At 38.7% G+C, this 27,888-nt stretch overlaps 1 protein-coding gene and 1 pseudogene across 2 annotated transcripts in view; one reads left to right on the forward strand and one right to left on the reverse strand.

The window, feature by feature from the left end:
• YWHAE (tyrosine 3-monooxygenase/tryptophan 5-monooxygenase activation protein epsilon) overlaps window positions 1-27,888 on the forward strand; it is a 61,804-nt gene that overhangs the window by 9,524 nt on the left and 24,392 nt on the right. For both annotated transcript variants that reach the window (XM_004483775.4, XM_004483776.4), the window contains exons 2-3: window positions 25,725-25,924; window positions 27,548-27,654. In XM_004483775.4, coding sequence (XP_004483832.1) covers window positions 25,725-25,924; window positions 27,548-27,654 — 307 coding nt within the window. The remainder of the gene's footprint in view (window positions 1-25,724; window positions 25,925-27,547; window positions 27,655-27,888) is intronic.
• On the reverse strand, window positions 12,092-16,267 carry LOC139437202 (ubiquitin carboxyl-terminal hydrolase 15 pseudogene; annotated as a pseudogene).

Consider the following 27,888-nt stretch of genomic DNA (forward strand, 5'->3'; position numbering starts at 1 on the left):
GAAATACACAGTTGAACCATATGAAATTGCCAAGTTCAATAATTTTTGATCTGAAAGAAAGTTATTTCATATGATTTAATATGGTTCAACCTAGTAAGTGATGTTTAGAAGGGCTTTAGAAGGTAAGGCTTCATCGTACCCAAAAAAAGACATCAAGGCCTTTTAGGAAGCACAGGATCATTGAGAGATTGTACACAAATATTACTCCCTAAGGTAGGTTTTGCTTTTTGTACTTACCTAAATTGACTTTATTTTCACTCTCTAGGTCTGTCTTCTGCCTTTTTTTTTTCTTTTTCTTTCCTCTCAGAAAATGGATTCATATTTACTCTGCTCGCATTTCTATTAATTTAGAATTTTTAGGGCCATCTGTTGTACAACTGTCCCTGGAACTGTGCAGTATAGGGACCCCAAGTACTTTGATCATTTTGGAGAAAAGGTAGTACTTGAAATATTATTTTGTTTTTAAACAAAATGACTAGAACTTACCCTTTTGTTAGTTGTCAACGTTATCAGAAAGAGAATGGAAAAGGCCACTACCTGTGTGTTTTCTTTCTAGAAGAGAATTGGTCTCAGTGGTATACTTCACAATTGGTAAAATGCAGTTATAAAAAAATGTCTGGGTTTATTTGATTATGCAATAATAATACACTTCTTTAACTATAGCTGGTAGAATCCCATTGTTAATGTGGAAATTTTAAGTGTTCTATATTTATTTAAAGAACCGCTGACTTTCCCCCTCTCCCTTTGTGAGATTCTTTGTTTTTAGCTTTGAAATTGAACCAAGAGCATGACTTTAGTCCTCAAAATCCCCTCAGTTTTCACATGGCCATTGAATATGTTCAGCTCTTGTTCTACATTTAGTGAAGGAATAGAGAAATTAAGCAGTGTAGAACACAAGAAAAATACCACTGTAACTCCTTGATATATGAGACAAAAGCTTTATAAAGGGCTGGATTAGAAAGAAGCTCTTCAAACTTAGTGATACTCATAGTAATATGACCCTTTTTTTTTTTCTTAACCTTTTCTGTAATTTAAAAATAAATTTATTGTGGTAACAATATATAGCATAACATTTCTCATTGTAACCACTTAAGTATACAGTTGGGTGACCTTTTTGGGCATATGGTTTCTGGAGTTAGAGGAATAACAACAGAGGACCTTGGTTTTTGCCTCTTCCTTTGCAGTTAAGTGTATACTATTGACATGGTCCCTTTGCTTTCATCCTTTTTAAAAAAAAGATTTATTTACTTCTCTCCCCTTCCCTGCCCCCTCCCCTAGTTGTCTGCTCTCTGTGTCCATTCACTGTGTGTTCTTCTGTGTCTGCTTGTATTCTTGTCAGTGGCACCAGGAATCTGTGTCTCTATGTTGCGTCATCTTGATGCATCATCTCTCCATGTGTGCAGCGCTGCACTTTTTTTGTGCTGGGCGGCTCTCCTTATGGGGTGCATTCCTTGTGTTTGGGGCTCCCCTACGTGGGGGACACCCATGTGTGGCACGGTACCCCTTGCTTGCATCAGCACTGTGTGTGGGCCAGCTCATCACATGGATTAGGAGGCCCTGGGTTTTTTTTAATAAAAAATATGGAAAGCTTCACGAATTTGCATGTCATCCTTGTACACGGGGCGCCCTGGGTTTGAACCCTGGACTTCCCATGTGGTGGGCAGATGGTCTATCATTTGAGCCAAATCTGCTTCCCTGCTTTCATCCTTAGTTTGTGCTGCTGTGGTTTTTTTCTTTAAGATTTCTATTTTTTATTTATCCCCCCCCCCCATTGTCTGCTTTCTGTGTCGACTTGCTGTGTGTTCTTCTGTTCCTGCCTGCACTGGGAAACTGCATCTCTTTTTGGTTGTGTCGTCTTGCTGTGTCAGCTCTCCGTGTGTGGGGTGCCGCTCCAGGGCGGGTTGTGCTTTTTTCACATGGGGTGGCTCTCCATATGGGGCGCACTCCTTGTGCGTGGGACCCCCCCCAATGCGGGGGCACCCCTGCATGGTACAGCACTCCTTGCATATGGCAGCTCTATGTGTGGGTCAGTCAGCTCACCACATGGGTCAGGAGGCCCTGGGTATCAAACCTTGGACCCCTTCCCATATGGCAGGCAGATACTCTGTCAGCTGAGCCATGTCCGCTTCTCTGCAGCTTTTTTCTTATGACCCCCTTGACCTTTCCTCCTTTCTTTATACTTTCAACATTTTATTCATTTCATCTTTACATTTTATCCTTGTCTTTCACATTGCATTAGTATTGTTGCCCAGTTTTCTTTACTTCATTTTTAAAAACTAAAAAGGGGAAGCGGACTTGGCTCAACGGATAGAGCGTCCGCCTACCACATGGGAGTTCCGTGGTTCAAACCCAGGGCCTCCTTGACCGGTGTGGAACTGGCCCATGCACAGTGCTGATGTGCGCAAGTAGTGCCATGCCACACAGAAGTGTCCCCCCGCGTAGGGGAGCCCCACGCGTGAGGAGTGTGCCCTGTAAGGAGAGCTGGCCAGGAGTGGCACCGAACACATGGAGAGCTGATGTAACAAAAAGAGACACAGATTTCCAGTGCCACTGACAAGAATAGAAGCGGACACAGAAGAACACACAGTGAATGGATACAGAGAACAGACAACTGGGGCAGGGGGGTGGGACGGAGGAAGGGAAGAGAAATAAAAATCTTAAAAAACAACTACAAGAATTTTGGGACATTAACAGTGTTCTGTTTAGCAGTCTCTTTTAGCCCTGCGTGACGTTGAAGATAATTAGGGGAATGTTTGATTTACACCTTTTTTAGAGGTCCTCGGGTTAAGTTTGGATAGAGTAGCAAGTGAATTTACCTCACTAGTCAAGAAGATGTGATTGAAAATTAAAATATACCTTTTTCTACCATATTCTTATTTGATATAATCCTGAATATTTAAATTCATGGATAATTGGATGAATTTGTTGTGTGTTTGTTTATCCTTTCCTAGGAGGACAGTCATTACTAAACATGGTAACTAGTTTAGTTGCATTAAAATCACCATGGACAATTTGAATGTTTTCCAGCTTAAATATCTAGTATATTTTCTATATATTTTTTCCAATATCAAAGTGTTTACTCCTGGGAAATTAAAAAAATCAAAGGGTCTGAGAAGAAAACTAGAAGAAAATTACCAGTATTTTCTAGTATTTTCTATGTATAAGGGATTTTTTAAATGGCTTCATTATGTATATATACATAAATAACTTAATTTCATTACATGAATATTTCTTACATCACAAACCTGCATGTAAATATTTCTATTGGATGTACATAAATCACAAGCTAGGTTGGGTTTTTTGTTAGTATATGTGATGTTCCAATTAAGTATATACATGTATATCGTTTTTCTGTTATTTGCTTACAGATTTTGAGAAGTGGAGTGTGTTGGTCAAACTGAATGATCATAAAGCTTTTGACATTTGTGATCTGAGGTTTTCGGAAAAGATTTTATCATCTTATAGTACTAGCAACTTAGTGCACGGTGCATACTTTTTTTTTTAAAGATTTATTTATTTCTCTTCCCTCCCCCCCCAGTTGTCTGCTTGCTGTGTTCTTCTGTGACCCCTTCTATCCTTATCAGGGGCACCAGGAATCTGTGTTTCTTTTTGTTGTGTCATCTTGTTGTATCAGCTCTCCATGGGGTGCCATTCTTGGGCAGGCTGCATTTCTTTCACGCTGGGCGGCTCTCCTTATGGGGTGTACTCCTTGTGCATGGGGCTCCCCTACGCGGGGGACACCCCTGCATGGCACAGTACTCCTTGCGCACATCAGCACTGCGCATGGGCCAGCTCCACATGGGTCAAGGAGGCCCAGGGTTTGAACCGTGGACCTCCCATGTAGTAGGCAGAAGCCCTATCTGTTGGGCCAAGTCCACTTCTTGGTACATACTTTTTAAAATATAAAAACGTGTATCTTAAAAGTCATAAACCTTCATTAAAATGTGAAATGCAGTTTTTCCCGATAATGCATGTATAAAGAAAATATATTATTGAGTCATATTTGATGCATCATTTTACATAACACTAATAAAGGAAAATGCTACTGATTTCACCATTACCCGTATTGATTGTAAGACTTTAGATTTCAGACATGATAATATGTGAGAAAATTATTCTTAGAAGAAAGGATTCAAATATCTACAGTTTAGTTTTTTGAAGAAAATAGCATATTACACATACTCCTCTGGATCTTGCCTTTTTTCCTCAAGAAAGCATTGTGAATATATATATATATATATAGGTTTGTTTATTTATCCCCTCCCCCCCAATTGTTTGTGCTTGCTCAGTCTGCTTGTCTTCTCTTTAGGAGGCACCAGGGGGAACTCCCATGTGGTAGGTGGGAGCTCAATCACTGAGCCACATCACTTCCCTGAATATTTTTTAAAGTGGAAATATTGGATTCATAAGAGAACTAATTTAAAAAAAATCAGATTTGGGTTGTTTGTAATAGACTATCTTTAATAAAAGAAAAACGGGATTTTACTGTGGAGCTGTAATCGAAAACTGTGGGAATAGATCATTGTTTTTTGAATGCCTGGCTGAATTAATCACCTAGGATGCTTATTGAAAGCTTAGAGTCTTGGTCTGTGCTTAATGCATATTTCTCAGTATGCAGCTGGGTTTGACTGGATGATTTTGTAAAGCTCCCTTCTAGAACTTGTCTCTGCCATTTCTTGAACAGTTAAGAATTGCTAAAGATCCTGGGTTTGAGACTATTGGAAGCTGCATTTTGAAAATGCTTTTGTCTCTTTTTTTGGTCTGTTAATTAAGCTTTTGTGATAGTTATGTGTTTTTGTTTGTCCAAACAAATTACAAGTATTAGAAGGGTTACTACTATTTTGCAGATGTTGAAATATTTAACATAACTTTGGGTTTAGATTGCTTAGCTATAAGTGCTAATAAAATTTAACCTGATTTTTAAAATGTTATCCATTAGTTGTCTTCTTTTAGAGTTGCACTGCATGCCTTATGGATTTAGAGTTTGTTTTCTTCATTCACTGTAGTTTGTTGATTTTTATCACCTTTCCCTATATCTGTTTCTATACTTTTTTAGATTTATTTTATTTTTCTCCCCACCCCTTCATTGTTTGCGCTTGCTGTGTCTGTTCATCTTCTTTTCTTCTTTAGGAGGGACCAGGAACTGAACACAGGACCTCCAACCTCTGCTTTGTTGTGTCTTTCTTCCTCGTGTGTCTCTTGTTGCATCACCTTCTGCACCTGCTGGTCGCGTCAGTTCAGTTTGGCGGTCTTCTCTAGGAGGCACTGGGAACCTCTGCTTCCTGCTTTGTTGTCTCTCATGTTTTTCTTCTTGTGTCTCTTGTTGCATCATCTTGTTGTGTCAGCTTGCCACACCTACCCATTGCACCAGCTCACTGTCCTTTTTAGAAGGAACCAAATGAACCATGGATTTCCGTGTGGTAGGGGGGAGCTCAGTCACTTGAGCCACATCTGCTTCCCTGCTTCTGTATTTTTACCATACATCTTGAGTAATTGATATTTAAGAATCTGCCTCCCACCCCTTAAAAGCAGTCCTAAGAATTTCTCCTGTAAATCCATTCTTAGACTTCTTTTTTTTTTTTTTTTGTTAAGCCAGTAAAAATAATTCATTGGGAAGTGGGGGAAAAGAACAGAGCTTCCTGAGAAATGGGAGAGAGGGATGGAAATAAGCACTGAGATTTGATGTGGGGTCCTCTAGGCAGAGGGAGCCCATTCTTAGACTTTTTAATCAGTAGGTATTTATTTAACATGTCTTGGGAATAATTTTCCTCTTATGAATGAAAAGATTATTATGGTACTTAATACAGAAGACTTTATAGTCTTTACATTTTTAATTTTTAAATATTTTATTTATTTCTCCCCGTCATCGTTTGTACTTGCTGTTTGCTCTCTGTCTGTTTGTTGTGTGCACATCTTCTTTCTAGAAAGCACAGGGAACTGAACCTGGAACTTCCCATGTGGGAGGGAGGCACCCAATGGCTTGAGCCCCCTCTGCTCCTGCTCCTTGTGTGTCTCATTGTGTTATCTTGTTGCATCAGCTCACCATCCCAGCCCATTGTCGCACCAACTTGCTGTCTTGTCTTGCTTGTCTTTCAGAGACACCAGGAACCAAACCTTGGACCTCCCATGTGGTAGGCGGGTGCAGAACTTCTTGAGCCACATTCACTTCCCTGTAGTCTTGTTTAAACATGGGCAGTGTGGACTGTAGTTGTCAGGGAAAACTTCAGTCAAAGATGAGGCATTCATTGGGATCAAAGGCACAGATTATGCTTATGAAGCCTAAGAATGGAAATTTGGGTTAGAAAAAAATGGAACCAGGTTATATGAAAGGCCTTAGTAGATTTAGATTCTAGGCTCATTACTAGCATCAAGCATATTGTTAACACTCCTAAGTGCTTATGTCTTCCTGGATTCCTGTGTCCCATCTACCCACACCCAACTCTTTGAAGGAAAGAAGCAAAGAAAAGGAATTTATCATATATTGATAAGTGCCAGGCAATTTACTATGCAATTTAGATTCTCAGAACCCAGTGAGGTGTTGTGGTGGGTGATGGTGGGTGGTGGAATAATTTTCTCTATGTTACAGGTGAGGATATCAGTTTAGAGAAGTTAAGTGGCACCCTTGAAGTCAAATAGCATGTAAGCAAAGAAGCCAGAATGAAAATCAAGTGAATCTTTCTGGCGATATTAAGGTGGTGGTGTCAGGACTCCTCAAGATGCAAACCCCAGCTTTTTATTGCATTTTAGATCCTTTCCACATTATTTCTGTTAGAATTAAAGAGTTTTTTTTACATAGTGGGTTACAATTTGAGTAAGGTAACGTCTAAGTTGTGTCTTAGTACCCCCAAAGAGCTCTTAAGTGATTTGAAAAAGTAAACTCATATCAGTGCAAATAATCAGCCTTTTAAAGTGACGATATATTATAAAATCACAAACTTTGAACAACTGTAAGCAGCTGAATTACTTAAGATAAAACTAAAATTACCAATAATGGTCACTTTAGCCATCTGAGAATGTTTTATAATTTACTAAATTTGATTGGATATTTAGAGCAGTTCTTTCAAAAATCATATATTCCATAGGGATCATGCTGAATTTCCTTTATGGTTAACTTAAACAATACCTGCTCTTACAATAGGCCAACTTAATTTCTTTTCCTTGCTTTATGGGCCTTTTGGTTTGAGTAGAATATTTTTCATGGTGATAGAGAAGATGCATTTTATTTTCTTGAGGAAAAACTTGGCCCCCCTTGTCTACATATTGTAAATGTTAACAGTAGAGTATTCATCTTCACTACCAAGATATTTAGGTTTTTTACAAATCCATAAGGAAGAATATTATCATTGAATTATCTAGGAATTATGAATTATCTAGGGATTAGGATTATGTTTAGTGCTTGTCAAAATTTTGCCTAGTTTATGTTAATTTCATTTGTTCCTTAGGTTGTCTTTTAAGATTCTGCATGTCATCTGAAAGTAACACAACAGCTGAACAGACATGTAACTGTCTACAGAAATGGCTTTGGAGCTGGCATAGCTCAAGTGTTTTGAGTGCTGGCATACCATATACGAGGTCCAGGGTTCAGTTCCTGGCCCAAGTACCTAAAAAAAAAAAAATGCCTTCATTGATTTATTCCAATTAGAAATTGAAGACTACTTCTCTTTTGTAAATCTAATGAAACATTTTCTGTTAATATATATATATATTTTTGGAGGTACCAGGGCCAGGGAATGAACCCAGACTTCATATGTGGGAACCTGGAGCTCAACCCCTGAGCCACATAGGCTCCCCTGAGTTGGTTTTTTTGTTTGTATGTTTGTCGTTTTTTTTTTTTTTTTTTTTTTTTTAAAAGAAGGCACCGGGAACTGAACCTGGGACCTCCCATGTAGAAAGCAGGTGCTCAACTGCTTGAGCAACATGTGTTCCTCTGTGACTACTCTCTTTTTAAATAAAAGTTCACATAGTAAATTCTTAGAATTTAGTGCCTTTTATGTTTGGAAATTTTTTTCCCTACAAACTTGCATACTTTTTATGTCAGATACAGTAAAAACAATTTAAACTCAGGACATTTTAGTTGTTGCTTTGGTTGCCATTAAATGTAGCTAAAATCTGTTATATATTAATTAGTTGCTGATACTTTATATTTCTGCCTTTTTAAATGATGTTTCATCTGACTTGACAGCCTTTTAAAAGCACAGTTTAACTGGCTTTTTTAGCATATTGAGAAATTGTAGTGCTACGCCCTTTCCCAATTTGTAGTTAGGTCGCAGGGTCACGTGATTGACTGGTTTTGACTAAGGAAATGTGAGCAGAAATTACATGTGTAACCCCTTTCCTGATTTTTTTCTGACTCTCCCCTTTTCTTTGGAGGTACTGGGGATTGAACCTAGAACCTTGTACATGGGAAGAAGGCACTCAACCACTGAGCTACATCTGCTCCCCCCCCCAGCCCCCTTTGACCAGGGAATCCTCAGGTACCAAACAGTAGACCTTCAATTAGGCATGTGAGCGGGAAATTGTGTCAATCCACTGAGATTTTGGGAGTAATTTGGTTCCAAGCACCCCTTTTGGAATACAGAAGTATTCATTGCATTTGAGGACTGTTGGTTCTTTAGAAAATCTTTACAACAGTATTTACTGTCTCACTTGTACTCTGAATTTTGAGATGCTAAATAGAATGCATTGAGGCTTCTCTGCCTTACCAGACTTAAGGGAGGCAGAGCTGTTTTAAAATTATGTTCCGGTTTCTCTAAAGATGAATAAAATTCTTTCCAGCTGGCACATTAAATATGTGCATGCCATATGAAGGAGGACATTCTGATTTTTTTTCATGGGATGCCTGGTAATACGAAAGAATCATGAAAGGGCATATTCTTAACATTCCTTCCTTCCATCTTCCTGTAATGTGGGCTAATCTCTGGTGTTCCTCCTTTCGTGCCTTAATTTCTGCTTAAGATTTTTATGGTGTGAAAGATAGTATTTCCCTTTTTAACCGTTTTACAAATGTACAGTTCATTGGTGTTAGTTATATTCACAATATTGTGCTACCAGTCACCACCATTCATTACTAAAACTTTCCTTCACTCCAAACAAACTCTGTACTCATTAAGCATTAACTTCCCACCCCCACCTTCATCCCTGTCCCCAGTACCTTGTAATCTGTTGTCTGGTGCATATTCTAGTTATTTCATATGATATACAGTATTTGTCCTTTTGTGTCTGACTCATTTCATTTAACATGGTGTCTTAAAGGTTTGTTTTAGCATGTATCAGGATTTCATTCCTTTTGCTGAATGGTATTCCACTGAATGTAAATTACATTCTGTTTATCCGTTCAACTGTTCATGGACTATTGAGTTGCTTCTCCCTTTTGGCTGTTGTGAATAATGGTGCTATGAATGTTGGTGTACAAATAAATCTGAGTCCATGATTTCAGTTCTTTTGGGTATATAGAAGTCACCCCTTAATTTCTTAACAACATTGCTCTAGAACTAAGTTTTGACCTTTTAAGGGAAACATCCATCATCATAAGTTTTCTGGACAGCCTGACTTTTTTTCTAACCTCTTCTTTTTAATTCTCCCTTCTGGCTATTGTCCCAATATTTCTGTTGCCAGCACAGGTCTGGATTTCTGTTTTTCATTTGGGGAAAGCCCCCCAACTCTCACATCAGATTTTCCTTTTTCTCCCTTATATCCCAGAAGAAACAGTTGTTTTTTTTGTTGTTGTTGTTGTGCAAGAGCTGTTCTTCTCTATACAGGAATCCAAACACAGTTTTTCTGAGATGGGAACATGCCTAAAATTTAGACTGCTGACACTTTCTTCCTTCTTAAGTTCACCTCTCATTACCATCAAAGATTAAAATCCTTTTTTTCTCTAATTTATACAGTACCTGGAAAAATACTTGAAGGTATTTTTTTGTTCTCTTCCCCATGCTTTTCTTTCCTAGAGTAGAGTGGCTTTCTGTGATGCTGAATCTTTTTATTGTGTTCATCCCTACTTTCAGGTTTTCAGTTGTTTTGTGAAGTGTCTATAAATTAATGATCATTATGAGATAAAAACTCAATGTGATGTAAAGATGGTGACAATATGATAGTGGATCTTCTTCATCCTTTGAAGTTTTCTTGTAACAGAAATGTTGTATTCATTGGTTTCAGAGGGTTAAAGACTTGTCCATATTCAGTCCAATTAAATGCATATATGTTCTGATAGATCCCAAACTGACAATATCAAATAGCAATGTCCAATAACCAATAAGGTCTAGGGAGAAAATCTTAACTTACAGTTGTATTCTTTGCTTTTTTCCCTGACTCTTTCCATGATTATTCTGAGTCACCCCTAGGATAATTTTGAGTTCTTTTCATTTGACATAGCAATTTGGGAAGCTGCCTTTGTGCAAGTTAAAATCTAACCATCTTAGGCTTAGGTCTCTTCTCATTTTGGATCTTTAGAGGAGTTTTCTTTTCAGCAGTCCTCCTCAGATCAACTGAAGATTTCACGATCATCATTGTCGTCATGCTTGTCATCTACTAAATAGCTTTTCCTTTATTGAGAAGAACACAGAGTTTAGAGTAGAGCTACTTAGATCAGCTTAGTTTTTTTTCTTTAAGTGATCATGGAGGAAAGTGGATGTGGCTCAAGCGATTGAGCTTCCACCTACTACATGGGAGGTCCTGGGTTCGGTTTCTGGTGCCTTCTGGAGAATACAAGCAGCAAAACAGCAAATTGGCGTGGTGAGCTGACACAAGAAGATACTGCAGCAAGGAGACATAAAGAGGAAACAAAATGAGAAACACAACAAAGCAGGGAGCTGCAGTGGCTCAAGCTATTGAGCACCTCTTTTCCACATGGGAAGTCCCAGGTTTGGTTCATGGTGTCTTGGAAAGAGAAGATGAGCAGACAGAGAGAGCAGACAGCGAGTGCAAACAATGGCGGTGGGGGGATAAATATTAATAAAATGTTTTTAAAAAATAGTGCTCATGAACATTCCCTTCTATGAGCTAGACTAGAAACTATTTTAAAAGCTAAAACAAGTAGTATACTATGCTCAAGTTTAATGGGATATAAATATATCATAAAATGGCAAAAGAAATAGGATGCGATATATGGAAAGAAGACTTCATGAGTTTTTGTTCTATACATAAGAAGGAGCATGCTTAACTGACCTACATTTAGCCAATCTCCCTGCTCACCCATTTCCTTAGTACCACGTATTTCCTAACCACCTACAGCATGAATGATCTTGGATAATATGCCACTTTCTAATGCCTACACACTTCCACTGCCATCAGCTGGGTTACAGTCTAAACTCGTTTTGTTTTTAACATAGAAAAATTGTGAAGCATTTATTTATTTACCAATCAAACTTAAAAGGTATTTATTTGTGATTTCCCTATATATATATTTAAGTTGTAAATACAAGACTGTAAATGTATTGAGATAATTTCTGTTAAATTTTTCATTGTGTTTCACTTCAAGTACTGTACAAGTTAAAATCTGATAAAGGATTAATTTACATTTGGTTCCCTGCAACCCCTCATCTCAGACTTTTGTTTTAGTGTGGTGGGTAACTTCCTTTCAAGAGATATCACCAGCAGGAAAGTCTCTCTTTGGCTTCTAGGACTTTCATTAGTTAGTGTGCATCATTTTCATTTTCTTTATTATGGCAGTTTGATATGGTATGAATTCCAAAAATAGATATTGGATTATGTTTGTAATCTGGTTGTACCTGGGTGTGATAGTTATTTTTGGGGCTTTGATTGGGCCACGTCATTAGGGCACATAAAGGCATTGGCAAAAGACAGAGTTGAGGGTTTTTGATGTTGAAGTTTTGATGTTGGAGTTGGATGCTGAAGCCTTAAGCTGGAGCCGTGGAAAGTTAAGTTCACAGAGGAAAGACAAGCAAGCCCTAGGAAGAGAGTAACTCTGAGCCCAGGAAGAAGAAAGCCCTGGGAAGAGAGGAACCCTTAACCCAGAGAGAAGCAAGACCCTGGAAGGGAGGAACCCAGGAAGCCTGAACCCTCACAGACATCGGTAACCATCTTGCTCCAAAACATGAAAATAGACTTTGGTGAGGGAAGTAACTTAATGCTTTTATGGTCTGTACCTGTAAGCACCTACCCCAAATAAGTAGCCTTTATAAAAACCAACTAAATTCTGGTATTTTGCATCAGCACCCCTTTGCTGGCTCACGCATGTACTGTTGTCATTATTATTGCTATCTTCATCAATTTCTAATGGGATGCCTGTATTAGCTGAAGCACCTTTAGTTTCTCAGTCAAGAGGAAAAAGGCCAGCTCCACTGAAAGTGTCTTTTACTGGTAAAAGAGTACATATACTGCTTTGGACACAATTTGGTCTTTGGATGCAGTGGAGACACTACTGTCATCAAAACAGTATCATTTTCCATCATCTTTATTTTTTGTGGAAGCAGTATAGTGTCGTCCCATTCCTCTATAGTGGTTGGAAACAATCAAATTACAGTGGCAAGGACCTGCATTTGGATTAATCAGGAATTCTGACATATACAAGTCACTGACAGGAAAATCAGCTAGGCTATCTAACTTCTCTCTCGTGTATCGACTAAGAAAAATGCTTGGGATGTACCACAAGTAATGGAGGCAGGGACCGTAAATGTAATTTCTTTGTGCTTGCTGATGTTCTTTACAATTTGGGTAATACCAGGGATCTTTAGCACCTAGCTTTCCTTTTGTTGTAAAAAACTCAATGCAATCTTTTAATTTCACAAAGGATTTTTTAGGAGGTTTATATTTCACACTTTTCATGTTTTTAAAAACCTCATTGGCATTTTCATCAAAATATCCTTTTTTTTTTTAATTGAGGATCCCAGTCCAAAACAAGGAAAGATCTTTCATCTAGCATAAGCTGCCTATCATCATATCTTACATGCCTGGTATCATCTTTGATATATTTGATATCAGTATTGCCTAAGTTGTTGTTAATGGTTTTTTTGCATTCTGTGAGTTGACCGTTGCAAGTTTCTTCAGTTCCTAATCCATTATCATAATCGTTACCTCCTCCAACCAAATCTTCAGACTGATTGTTTTCATTCTCAGAGGGAAGTCCTTGATCCTGGCTGGATTCATCATCTGGTTCATCTGTTTCCATTTCACTTGGTGAGCCTTCTTCATATATGCCATTTGGGCCATTCCATTAATATTCTGGTCCTTAACGCAGTGCAGGGATTCTTCAGTGTCCTTGGTTTCAGTAGATATTTTGACATATTGGCACATTCTCAAAAGCAGAAGATTATAATTTATCTTCAGGATTGTTTCATGGAGCAGCCATAAGAAAAAGCTGACCAAAAAGTGAAGAGCCGATATGGTGGGTGTAACCTGAGTGTCTAAACTTTTCTCGTAGGCAAACAGGAATAATCACGTGCTCTGCATCCTCTCTCCTGTTGATATTAATTTCAAACACATAAATACCATCTTGTTTACTACTAAGGTTTTCATCCATAGTGAATATTCTGTGAAATCTGTGATTGTATATATAAGTAACTATCATCTTATCTGCAGGTATTCCTGACAAAGCAGACAGTGCTGTACAAAGATCTAGTATGTTTCCAATTTTGGGGACAACCACTTTGTTCTGCATAGGTTTGGTAAGTGGATCCATTCTAACTAAATAAACTTCAAAGGTATGTTCTTTTTTTCATGGGTAATGGAAGTGTCAAGTGACAAAAAGGATCAGATGTTAGTGAAATCTTAGCACACTCAGGACAAACTGAAGTTGATTTGCAAAAGGCCATGAAATACATTCACTATGATAGAATCATTTCTTTTTAAGTGGTTTTCCCAGGCTTCTTCAGCATCTACATTATCTAGCTCTCTATCAGCATCTTTTAATTGTATATTTGTTTTTTTCCTAATTCTATTCAAATCCTCATGTAGTCCATCTAATAGGAAGGCTAATAGTTCTTGACAATGCTGCTGCTGATATCCAGAGAACTGAGGTGCAAAATGTCCTACCTGTGTCTTAAAGGCACTTGGTGTGACATAGCTAAGTTTTCCAGACCACGTTTGCCTTTTCCAGACCACATTGCATAAGATTTGGCTATTTCGCATCTCATTCCTAAGGGAGTGTCAAAATTCAGTTCTTCTTGAAACTTATATTGAAGAAATAATCAGTAAGTGGAGGTATGTTGCTGAAACACTGAATAGCTGAGTTCATGAAACACGTTTCCTAGGTTACTTAGGCCCCAGGGGCCTGGTTCATTGTTTCTTCCAGGTTCTGAATAATAATAGTTCTCATAAGCGGTATATTATGGGAGACAATAATTTGAGTTTTTCATATTTCTGTTGATGTTGGTATAATTACGTGACAGAGATGGAGGAGAGATTTTTGGTGAAGTTGAAAAATTGGATGGACCTTGGGACTTAGGAGTAGAAGACCCGCCCCCTTGGTCATGTTCCGACTTCAGTTTTCTGTTCTGCCACTAACACCTGTCCATATAAACCAGCATCCTGAATGGTGCTGTCTCGTTTATTCAGTGGTTCATTATTCATGTATTGTTATACAATCCGGTCTCCTTTTCATCTGGAATAGTGAAGATTTTTCTTACTTGGTTTTCACTTGTATCTGTTGTGTCAGCTTTGCTAAATTTTTGCATTACAACATTGTTCATATTTCCATTTCCACAGTTTTGATTCTGTGAGATACTCCTACCTTGCAGTGCTTTACAAACGTACCCTGTTCAGCCCATCTTTTGTGCTATTGGCTTCTGACCTTCCATCAGTGTGTTTTAGCTGAAAAGTTTATTCCAGCTGTCAGTGGGCAATAGCATGTAATCCAGTTCATCAGTAAGATGCTCTTTAAGTGACTGGACATCAGCCATCTTTGAGAAGTCCAGAGAGTTAGCAATTGGTCCAGGATATGCATTTTGATCTCCCATCTTGTATTTGTCCTGTCAAAGCCAACGTATTTTTCCACTGTTTGAACAAGTGACTATCAACAAGGTACCAGGTGTCCCCTTTCTGGCATGAGGGTTTTTTTTTTTTAAGATTTATTTATTTCCACCTTCCTTGTAGTTTTTGTTCACTTTTTGCTCCCTGTGTCCATTTGCTGTGTGCTCCCTGTATCTGCTAGTCTTCTCTTTAGGGGAGGCATCAGGAACTGAACCTGGGACCTCCCATGTGGGAGAGAGGTGCTCACTTGCTTGTGCCACCTCAGCCCCCTGTTTCGTTGTGTCTCTCATTGTGTTTCCTCTTTGTTTCTCTTTGAGCCATCTTGTTGCATCAGCTTGCCATGCCTTCCTGTCGTGCCAGTTCGCTATCTTGCTTGTCTTCTCCAGTAGGCAGTGGTAACCACATCCGCTTGAGCCACATCCACATGCCTCTGGAGCAAGGTTTTGAGCATTGTTGTGATGTCAGACTGCTAGGTGTCCAGATCTGCTGCTCTGCCTTCCACCAACTTCTTCCACTAATGGTAGCAACATTTATTTTTGATGTGGAAAACATTGTTCTGAGAAAATCATTCAGGGCAAAGTTTATTGAAAAAGCTAATAGAAAGTATTTTTTTTTTTTTTTTAAGATTTCTTTTTAACCCCCCCCCCCCCCAGTTGCCTGTTCTCTCTGGCTATTCGCTTTGTGTTCTTCTGTGACCGCTTCTATCCTTATCAGTGGCATCGGGAATCTGTGTTTCTTTTTGTTGCATCATCTTGCTGTGTCAATTCTCTGTGTGGGCGGTGCCATTCTTGGGCAGGCTGCACTTTCTTTCACGCTGGGCGGCTCTCCTTACGGGGCGCACTCTGTGTGCATGGGGCTCTCCTACGCGGGAGACACCCCTGCATGGCACGGCACTCCTTGCGTGCATCAGTACTGTGCACAGGCCAGCTCCACACTGGTCAAGGAGGTTGGGGCTTTGAACTGCAGACCTCCCATGTGGTAGGCAGACACCCTATCCATTGGGCCAAGTCTGCTTCCCTTGTGTTTTTTTAAAGAGAAGTATGTATGAGTTACATTCATACATTAAATACAGGATTCCCGTATACCACCCTGTTAACACCGTGCATTGATGTGGTGCATTTTTTGCAGTTGATCAGGGCACATTTTAATAATTGTACTAGTAATTATAGTCTGTGGTTTAACTTAGGGTTCACTGTGTTATGCAGTTCTGATAATTTTTGGTAAAATTTCTATTCTAGTACGATATATATAACTTAACATTTTCCCTTTTAACCACATTTAGATATGTATTTTAGTGCTGTTAATTACGTTCACAATGGTGTGTTACTGTCACCACAGCCATTGCCAAAATATTTTCCATCTTTCCAAGTAGAAGCTCTTCATATTTTAAGCCTTACTCTATTCCTTAGCTTAGTCTTTTAAATATGTTTAGAGTTAGGTTTTTCCTTAATTCTCTTGCTCTAATTGTGCTCTAGTGGCTCTTGAATGGGAATCAAATTTAGTCTTTATATAAAAGGATACTTTATTATTAATATTTTTTAAAGATTTGTTTTTATTTATTTCTCTCCCCCTCCTTCCCGGTTGTCTGCTCTCTCTGTCCATTTGCTGTATGTTCTTCTGTGTCTGCTTGCATTATCCAGCGGCACTGGGAAACTGCGTCTCTTTTTTGTTGCGTCATCTTGCTGCATCAGCTCTCTGTGTGCAGTGCCACTCCTGGGCAGCCTGTGCTTTTTACTTGCAGGGCGGCTCTCCTTACAGGGCTTTCCTTGTGCGTGGGGCACCCTTACGCGGGGGTGCCCTGTGTGGCAGGCTGTGCTTTTTACATGCAGGGGAGCTCTCCTTATGGCACAGCACTCCTTGTGCGCGCCAGCACTGCGCGTGGGCCAGCTTACCACATGGGTAAAATGATACTTTATATTGCTTTGATGGGCTCTCCACACCCGTCTTTTTAAAAAAATATATCTACCACCCACTTTTCCATATCAGAGACAGGTTATAATCCTAGACAATATGCCTTTTTCTTTTCTTTTCTTTTCTTTTTTTTGAAAAAAGTGGTAATATGCTTATATTTTCAGACTTACTTAAAAAAATTTTTTTTTATCCATAGCAGACAAATCAGCAAAACTTCTAGACTACAGTATACCAGGTTCTCAGAATATCCCCTAGTCCCTTGACTCTTGTATTAGGAAATATTGTTACTTCTATGTTAGAAGTGTTCATGATTCATGGTAGATCATATATTAGATAGTTCATATTCTCAGGCCCTATAGATGACATACTGTTTGTTTTTTTTTTTTTTTTTTTGAGCTACCAGGGCTTCAGATTGAACCTGGGACCTCATGTGGGAAGCTGGCACTCAACTCCTTGAGTCATATCTGCTCCCCCCCCTTTTTTTTTTATTTAAGATTTATTTATTTCTCCCCACCTCCTCATTGTTTGCATTTGCAGTGTCTGTTGTGTGCTGGTCATCTTTTGTTTTAGGAGGCACCAGGAACCCAACCAGGGACCTCACAGGTGAGACAGAGGTGGCCTAATTGCTTGAGCCACCATCCACGTCTACTTCTTGCTTTGTTGTGTCTCATTATATTTTTACTTTGTGTCTCTTGTTGCGCCATCTTGTTGCGTCAGCTTGCCGCACCTGCCTGTCACGTTAGCTTGCTGTTTTGCTCACCTTCTTTAGGAGGCACTGGGCACTGAACCTGGGACCTCCCGTGTGGCATGCAGGAGCTCAATTATTTGAGCCATATCCGCTTTTCTAGATGCCATACTTTTAATTGGAAGTACTGGCTGGTTGTGTGGGCACATTGCTAAAGTGGGATAACATGGGACACCTCTACTAAATTTCCCTTTAATCAAAATGTGAACAGATCTTCATTCTTCAGGATAATTCAAAGATTTTTTTTTTTTAGGGACAGATGTAACTAAATTTTCCACTAATCAAAACAGGCTGCAGGAACAGAGTCTGTTGAAACTGCCCAGGAAGGACTATAGAATCTCTAGCTTTGTCTAGAGGGGATCCATAAATAGGTTCTTTTTACCTAGGAGATAATCAAGTCCACGAAAATATATTTCTCAGTCTTTCTATTTAAAGTAGTTCATTTTATCTCTTCATTCTTACCTCAAATATTTGGGTTCCCTTTGTGGCATCAGGTGAGATGAAGACACAGTTCATTCCCTTTTAGGAAGATAATGATGGGGAGAAAGTGATCTTTGATGCAGAGAAATATGGTCTTGGTTTGGAAAGCCCAGGAAGGCTTTACAGACTAAGGCATTTGAGTTTGATCCAGAGGGATGAGTAGGTTCCTAGGCAAAGGGGAAAGGTCATTAGCTAATTGATCAACCCTTATGTAAAACAAACCCAAAACTTGTATCACCAGAATTTTGGGTGATAGCTTCAGATACTGCCTTAAAAAAACTTCTTTGTCATGCCCCTTTTCTTCCCTTGGGAAGATTACCTTCCGTGTTATTGTTCGTGGACTCATGCATTTCTTGTTTCTGTGAGCACTCAAGTTGAGAAGTCAGTCTAGTGTGGTGGTGAAGAACTCAGGCTCTGAAGTTAGATCATTTAGGTTTGAGTTTGTGTTTGAATACACTTATTTGCTGAGTTACTCTAGGCAAGTTACTCTCAGCTTTAGTTTCTTGTCTTTAAAAGTAGGATTATATGTTCTAACAGCTGGAAAACATTTTTTTCCATGTTGGGAGAAATGGTTATGATCTGTATTCTTTGATGGGAGGTATGTTAATCCTGTCAGCCAGTAAAGAGCCTTCTCATTTTTCCACTGACTGGCTCTGAGCAGTTTGCTTCCCTCCTGATCCTGGATCTCCGTAGGAACTGTAGAATTGGAGCTTGTGGTAATTTGTGAGCAGTTTGATAGATGGAGACATGTTTCCCCTTCTACTTTGTTTTGTTTTTTAAAGCAGTTTTATTGAGATATGTTCACATACTGTATAGTCTATCCAAAGTGTACAGTCAGTGACTTTTAGTATAATCACAGTATTGTGCATTCACCACCCCAAAAAATTTTAGAACAAACTGCACCTCTTAGCGGTCAACCTCTCACTCCCTCTATCCTTCCCTAACCCTGCATAACCACTAATCTAGTTTCATTTTTGTAAATTGATTTGTATTTGCATTTTGTATAAATGGAATCATATAATAGGTAGTACTTTGTGTCTGGTTTCTTTCACTTAGCATAATAGATTTTTTTTTTAAAAAAAAAACAGTTTTGTTGATACATATTAATAAAGCATCCAAAGTGTACAGTCAGTGGTATTTTGTATAATCACATAGTTGCGCATTCATCACTTTAGTCATTATTAGAGCATTTCATTATTTCAGTAATAATAAACAAGAAAATTCTTCCCTCTCAATCTCTCTGTGCTTTCCTGCTATACATAGCTGCTATTTCTGGCTATTCTTGAATAATTATTTATTAAACAGTTTTATTAGATATATTCACATACCATATGATCTGTCCAAAGTGTATAGTCAGTGGCTTTTATGCATTCAGTGGTGCTTTTGCATTTATCACCACAGAAAATTTTAGAATTTCATTACTCCAAAAAGAAAAACTTGACACCTTTAGCAGTCACCTCTTAACCCCTCTATCCTTCCCTGGCCTTACATAATCACTAATCTGATTTCATCTTTTTTTCATCTTTACAAATTTTTTTATATTTACATTTTATATAAATGGAATCATACAATAGTATTCTGTCTGGTTTCTTTCACTTAATATAATTTTTTTTCTTATAATTAACAGCTTGTATTAACTTATATTTGTTGAAGAAAAATAGTCATATATGAACTATCACCCATATTCATATTTCACATGAGGTTTTACTATGCTGTATAATTTCATGTTACATTTTTTAGCTTTCCTTTTAGTAATATACATGACATTAGACTTTCTCTTTAAACCACTGTCATACCCATATGATAGCAGTGCATGTTACAAACATTGTTACACTTTTACCTTTCCATTCATTCCTAGAGAAACTTTGTACCCTGTCTTTATAAAATTAAAAGATTATTGAAACTCATCTGAAACTTGTTTTACCACTTGGCAGGGACAACCTTGGGAGAATTGTTTACTGGGATGTTGATGTGGAGATGTTAGGGACTTGAGAATATTTTGTTCTGTAGGCACTGGTGGAAGCTTTTTGGAGACTGTTTCCGGTAGGAATAAACTACATTTTCATGTATTAAGCTTACATCTCTGATATGGTCAATGAAATTAGTTATTTTGCATTTGTACTCACAGAAGCAAATAAAGAGATCCCCATACTGGTGAATTCATACAAATACTCTCACATTTGAGGTTTGATTAAATCAGAGCATACCTCCGGAGTCAGATTGCCTGGGTTGGAATCTGCTGAACTAGTGATCTTGAGCAGTTTCTTAGCCTTTAAATTCTTCAGTTGCTGCATTTAAAACGAAAAATAACACTGGTACTTCTTCAACATCTGTTGAGAAAAACACATGCATTAATACATGCAGAGTATTTGTAACAGTGCTTGGCATGGGATGTTTTGTTATGAGTTAGTTGAGTGAATGTTTAAATTCTTCAAAGAAAAAAACCAAGAGCAAAGCTGAATTAAAGTGAGGATGAAGAACATTTGACTCTTATTCGGCAGAATAGTTAATCCAGTAACAAATAAAGGTGTCCCAGAGCCAAGCTAATTTAATGTAATGGCTTTCTAAGCTTTTTTTTTTTTTTTAAATCACACAATGAGAGGAAAATGCCTGGAACCAAACACATTAGAGTATCAAGATGCTCATTGACGTGTAGGGGTTATGTTTCAAGAGTTTCTACAACAGTAGTGATTTCTAGTCAACTACCTGTTGTCCTCAAACGATCAGAAGTCCCAGAAATTATATTTCATTGCCTAAAATTCATGTATCAAACTACTTGTGCATTCACAAGTAGCGATTTGACCAAGCTCTCCTTTGGTTCATGATCATGGTTATGATCATACCTGATGCGCACAGATGCAGCCTTCTTTCCACACTCTTTACACAAGAAATGCTTAGATCATATTGATGAATACATGCCGCAGAGATGTTTTCATGAAGTGCTAGTTGTGTTGAGGAATTTATGTTACTATAATGGTTGATGTTAATTCCCTACTGGTGGAGGTTTAAAGGGTGTGGCTAGCCTAGAATTTTGGAAAATCAGCTTTCACATATAGTTTAAGATCATGTTTCTGTTACAGGTTTTAAAAGAATAAGGATGACACCAGTGTTATGAAAATGTTTCATTATAATCAGAATTGGTACAAATTAGTACAAAGCCTTGGTTGTAGAACTTTGAGTGGGATTAGTTAACTCTCCCTGACTCCTCACACTACTCCTGTACCTTAATCTATTACCTTGAAGGAATGGAGAAATTTCTGAGGATGAGAGGCAGAGAAGGGGTCATTTGGGACTTTAAAAGTGGATAACTCCTACAACTCAATAGTAAAAGAGAAATGACCACTCTTTATAGATTCTCCTTCAAAGAAGAAAATACAAATGGCAGATAAGTGGCAAAAAGGTGCTCAACATCATTAGTCATAAAGGAAGTACAACTCAATGCGGTGGTGAGATATAATTTCGAATCCAGTAGGAATACTCTTAAAAAAAAAAAAAACCTTTGTGCCAAGTGAAAGAAGCTAGTCTTAGAAAGGCCATATAATATATGCTTCTTTTTATGTGAAATGCCTAGAGTAGACAGATCCATAGACACAAAAGTAGATTGGTGATTGCCTAGGGTTGTGAGAAAGGGGAGCTTCTGCTAATGGGTAATGGTTTTCTTTTTGTTTTGAAGTGACGAAGATGTTCTCAAATTGTGATAGTTGCCCAGTTTTGTGACTATATTAAAACCCACTGAATCATTTGAATCATATTCTTTAAATGGGTAAATTATATATCTGAATTACTTGTCAGTAAAGCTGTTATTTTAAAAAGTTACCTGCTGCTCCTGGAGTTGTAACACAGTTCTCTGTGCATTGTTTGGTTTCTGTCTAAATGAACTTATATTTTATTGATTCTGAAATAATGGATTTCATTGGAATATAGACTGTCCCACTTCAGCACCCAGAGATATATCACTGCTAAATTTTCGGTGGTATTAGATAAATAAATTCTATCTAGTTTCTCCTTGTATAAATAATGGTACTGTTTTGGTGTGGATGGGTTACTTTTCTGAATTGCTCTGTTGGGAAAGAATTAGAAAATTGTATTATTATATTCGCTTCTGAAGTATGTTGGATTTGTTGGTTTTTGAGAATACACTGGCATAGGCGTGAACTTGGAATGATACCCTCTTACTCCATTGCCTGTAAATTTAACCTGTTTAATGATGGTGGTGTTAAAAATTGGGCATGTTTCAGTTGAGCAGATGTGGCTCAAGCTGTTGAGCGTCTGCCTCCCATGTGGGATCCTGAGTTCGGTTTCTGGTGCCTCCTAGAAGCAAAAAAACAACAAGCAAACAAATGAGAAAACCAACTCGGGAGCTGAATTGGCTCAGTGCCAGCTTCTCGCATATGAGGGTCCTTGGTTCAATCCCCAGTCCTGGTAACTAAAAAAAAAATTTTTTTTTAATTTAAAAATTGAACGTTTAAAGTGAATACTTTCAGAAATAAATTATCGGTCTCTTGCCAATATCCTAATATATCTTTTATGCATCAGATTTCCATTTTTAAAAATCAGCTTTATTGACACATGTAATTCATTGCAATTTTTAAAAAAGATTATTTATTTCTCTCCCCTTCTCCCCCCCCCGCACCCCAGTTGTCTGTTCTCTGTTTTTATTCGCTGTGTGTTCTTCTTTGTCTGCTTCTGTTGTCAGTGGCACAGGAATCTGTGTTTGTTTTTGTTGCGTCATCTTGTTGTGTCAGCTCTCCGTGTTTGCGGTGCCATTCCTGGGCAGTCTGCACTTTCTTTCGCGCTGGGTGGCTCTCCTTCCGTTGCGCACTCCTTGTGCGTGGGGCTCCCCTACACGGGGACACCCCTGCGTGGCAGGGCATTCCTTGCGCACATCAGCACTGCGCGTGGCCAGTTGCACACGGGTCAAGGAGGCCACCCAGGGTTTGAACAGTGGACACCTCCTATGTGGTAGACGGATGCCCTAACCACTGGGCCAAGACCGCTTCCCATGAATTTTGATAAATGTATACAGTTGTGTAACACCACAGTAGAACATTTCTGTTACAACAAAAAATGCCCTTTGTACTTATTCATCCTTACGCCTTGGCAGCCACTGATTTGCTTTCTGTCTTGATAGTTTTGCATTTATTATATCCTGATAAAAATAGAATCATAGTCTTTTGTTCTTTTCATTTAGTTGTTTTTGAAATTGTCCATGTTGTTCCTTTATAGCAGTAGTTTGATCCTTTCAAATATTTAGTATTCTGTCATATGAATGGATGGACCGACAGTTTGGTTTATTTGTTCCCCTCTTGATAGGCATTTGGATTGTTAACAGTTGTTGGCTGTTAAGAATTTAGTTATTGTGAACATTTGTTTAAAAGTCTTTGGGAAGATGTGTTTTCATTTCTCTTGGGTATTGCCTAGGCCTGAGATTGCTGAGTTGTATTGTAAGTATATGCTTAACTGTATAAGTAACTGCCAACTGTTTTCTAAAGAGGTTTTTTTTTTTTAAGGTTTTTAAAATTTATTTCTCCCAACCTCCTCATTGTTTGCACTTGTTATGTTTGTTCATCTTCCTTGTTTCTTTAAGAGGCAGGGGGAAACAAACCTGGGCCTCTGATGTGGGAGGGAGGTGCCTAATTGTTTGAGTCACCTCTTTTCCCCCCTTTGTGTGTCTCTCGTGTTTTTCTTTTTGTGTCTCTTGTTGAATCATCTTGTTGTGTACGTTTGCCGCATCTGCTCTTTGCTTCAGATCACTGTCTTGCTCATCCTCTTTAGGAGGCACCGGGAGCCTTTGCTTCCTGCTTTGTTGCGTCTCATTCTTTTCTTCTTGTGTCTGTTGTGTCAGCTTGCCACACCACCTGTCACACCAGTTTGTTGTCTTTAGGAGGCACTGGAAACCATACTAAGGACTTCCTTGTGATAGGCAGGGGCCCAATCGCTTGAGCCACACCTGCTTCCCTCTGAAGAGGTTTTCCATCTTAATATTTCTGTGAACTTCCTGAAAGGATAATTTTTGAAACATGTTTTCCTGGGGGTTACAGATTAGGGAGACTGCCCTTAATATATAGCATACCTTTTTTTTTTTTTTAAAGATTTATTTATTTCCCCTTCCCCCACCCCCACCCCCACCCCCACCCCCACCCCCACCCCCACCCCCACCCCGGTTGTCTGTTATCTGTGTCTCTTTGCTGCGTCTTGTTTGTCCGCTTCTGTTGTTGTCAGTGGCACGGGAATCTGTGTTTCTTTTTTTGTTGCATCATCTTGTTGTGTCAGCTCTCCATGTGTGCGGCGCCATTCCTGGGCAGACTGCACTTTTCTTTTGTACTGGGTGGCTCTCCTTACAGGGTGCACTCCTTGCGCGTGGGCTCCTCTGCACGGGGACACCCCTGCAAGGCAGGGCACTCCTTGCGCGCATCAGCACTGCGCATGGGCCAGCTCCACACGGGTCAAGGAGGCCCGGGGTTTGAACCACAGACCTCCCATATGGTAGACAGACATCCTAACCACTGGGCCAAGTCTGCCGCCCGCTAGCATACCTATTAAGCAGTGTTTAAGTCACCATCTATCTGTATCATACCTAGGATGTTTGTTAAAACACAAATATCTCATTGCCAGAGATTCTAAAGCAGTAAAGTTGGAGGGCCTCAAGATAAAATAACATTGTTTTTTCTAAAAGCATAGTTTTCATTAATATATTTAATAATTATTGAGCTGTTATTTTTTCTTGTTTTGCATTCCTGTGTAACTGCTTATATCCAGATTTCCCAAGGTGTATCTGTGCCCCTTTCTTTGCTTGCCACCTAGTGGTAGCAAATAGACATCACTATGTTTTATCAATGAATGGATTCCTAGGACGACGGTGTTTGGCCCTTTTAAAAGAGAAATGGAAATATCCAAAGATATTTGTGCTTGTGACTAATCAGATGTTCATTATATGTTTGCTGTATGTATGAATTTTCCATTTCTCCCATGATTTTGGATGTTTTAAGGGAATATATTTCAGAACCTGTAAAATTTTAATCTTTGTTTTGAACTACCAGCTCAATTCTTTTTACTGGAAAATAATTAGGTGTCCCTAGTTCTCTTATTTAATATGAACGAGATGCCTCCAAACCATAATAAATTATACTAGGTACTTCTAAAGTCTTTCTGATTTAATACAGTTTATATTCTAGATTTTCCGTTTTCTGGTTCTTAGTTTAGTTTCTTTCACGTCTTGGTTTTTTACTCATATTAATTTTTTTAATAGTTTTATTGAGATATATTCACACATACAATCCACCCAAAGGGTACAGTCAGTGGCTTTTCAGTATAATCACAGTTGTGCATTTATCCGCATACATTAATTTTCATGATCTTTTCTCAAAAAAAGATTTATTTATCCTCCTCGTCCCCCCCCCCCCCCCCCCGTTTGCATTTGCTGTCTGCTCTCTCTGTTGTGTGCTCGCCTTTTTCAGGGAGGCACCAGGAACCAAACCTGGGACCTCCCACGTGGTGCAGGCAGGTGTCCATCTGCTTGAGCCACATCCGCTTTCCAATTTTGTTGATTTTGAAGCCATTTTTGTTAAAATTCTCTATTTTCCATTAGCTTGGCAGGATAAAAAGAAAAAAGCTGCTGTGGAGAGATAGTTTGTAAGGTCTGATTTTACTTTTTCCCTTATAGAAATGGTGGAATCAATGAAGAAAGTAGCAGGGATGGATGTGGAGTTGACAGTTGAAGAAAGAAACCTCCTATCCGTTGCATATAAAAATGTGATTGGAGCCAGAAGAGCCTCCTGGAGAATAATCAGCAGCATTGAACAGAAAGAAGAAAACAAGGGTGGAGAAGACAAACTAAAAATGATTCGGGAGTATCGGCAAATGGTGAGATTTTTGTATTCTAGACATCGTCAAAGAAAGATGACTAAGGTTTTTAAATATAGGCATGACCTTCTTGGTTGTTTTGGGTCAGTGTGTAGAGTATGTTTTGGTACCATTTCTGTGTACATTAAAAGACTTCATTTTTTTATCCAATCTTGTAATTTTTACATATGGGGAATTTATATACCAAAGAAGTTCATACTTCTTTTTCTGGTTGTCTTATTCTGTCCTAGTTTTTGCCTTTTTAAAATTAATTAATTAATTCTTTAACTCTTTTTTCAATTTAAGTTAATAGATCACAAAGAATGCCTTTTATTTTTGTAATTTAAAAATTTCTCCAAAGGAAAGGATACATTTTCTTTTGAGTACTGTCCTATTAGTTATCTATGTAGACATCTTGAAAAGTCGCAAAGGGGATAGTTTATTCAGGGAAAAAGCTAGTTTTTCTTAGGACACGGGTAAGATTATAGGGGAAGAGTGAGTGTGAAAATTATTTCAGAGGCCATGAGAAGCACTTCAGAAGGTTCAGCAGACTCACTATGAATCAAATGGAGAGAAAGGGGTGTGTGGTTTGTGTGCATTTTCGTTATGAAAATATAATAGAGATGAGTGGCAATATTTTCCTAGGTTTACAGATAAATTGGCTGTGGATCTCTACCACTAAAGTGATTGACTGTTGAGTATAGTCAGTATAGTAGTTACAAATATAATAATGTGAGCACTGTAGGCAGGTTGCCTGTGCTTGAATTTTGATTGTGTAGGAACCGTGGTCTTTAGGCATGCTGCCTCATTGCTTGCGTTCAAATCCTAGCTCCGCCCCTTTGAGCAAATACCTTCTGTTTTCCCTTGTAAATGGAAATAATAGTAACTACTTCATTGAAGAAGTTAATTCATGTAAACGCCCAGCACTTGGTGATAACTCATTGTCACCCATTGGTAACGTAGCTGAACTCTTTGAGTTTTTCCCAAAGCACCTTTTTTTTTTTTAATCTAAGTTTTTTTTTTAAGATTTATTTATTTCTCTCCCCTTTCCTGCTCCCCCCCACCCCCAGTTGTCTGCTCTCTGTGTTCATTTGCTGTGTGTTCTTCTGTGTCAGCTTGTATTCTTGTCAGCAGCACCAGGAATCTGTGTTTCTTTTTTTGTTGTGTCATCTTGCTTTGTCAGCTCTCCGTGTATGCAGCGCCACTCCTGGGCAGGCTGCACTTTTTTTTGCTCAGGGTGGCTCTCCTCACGGGGCGCACTCTTTGCTCATGGATCTCCCCAATGCGGGGGACACCCCTGCATGGCACGGCACTCCTTGCGCTGCGCATGGGCCAGCTCACCACACGGGTCAGGAGGTCCTGGGTTTGAACCTTGGACCTCCCATGTGGTAGGCAGATGCCCTATCCTTTGGGACAAATCCGCTTCCCCCAGAGCACCTTAATAAACTGCATGTAGAAAGGAAAAAAATTTCCATAACCTGGAAATGCCATTTCTCTGCTTTTCTCTCAAGAGAAGGAGAAAAGGGGGATTTTTGAGGGATGTGTATTCTGCTCAATACTGGGCTCTCCTCCTTAACCCCATAAGGTGGAGTATATGATAATTATTGGAATTCTTAGGCTTTAACAATCTGTTTAATTTTTCAGGTTGAGACTGAGCTAAAGTTAATCTGTTGTGACATTCTGGATGTACTGGACAAACATCTCATTCCAGCAGCTAACACTGGCGAGTCCAAGGTTTTCTATTATAAAATGTAGGTTCCATACCTGAAGGGAAAATGTAAGATTAAAAGTTGGTCTTAAAATCATGACTTTTTCCATGTGGGTTTTCAGCTTTTATTTAAAATTGTTTAATGTCGGAAGGATAGTTATATGGGAGGACTAATTTTTAAAACTTAAATAATTTTTTGAATCCTCATTTTACAATTCACTGCTGATGACGAATTTTTGCTGTTAGGATGATCAGACTGTTGTTATAAAAATATACT

This window comes from Dasypus novemcinctus, chromosome 21 (assembly GCF_030445035.2).
Source record: "Dasypus novemcinctus isolate mDasNov1 chromosome 21, mDasNov1.1.hap2, whole genome shotgun sequence".
Classification (NCBI taxonomy): Eukaryota; Metazoa; Chordata; class Mammalia; order Cingulata; family Dasypodidae; genus Dasypus; species Dasypus novemcinctus.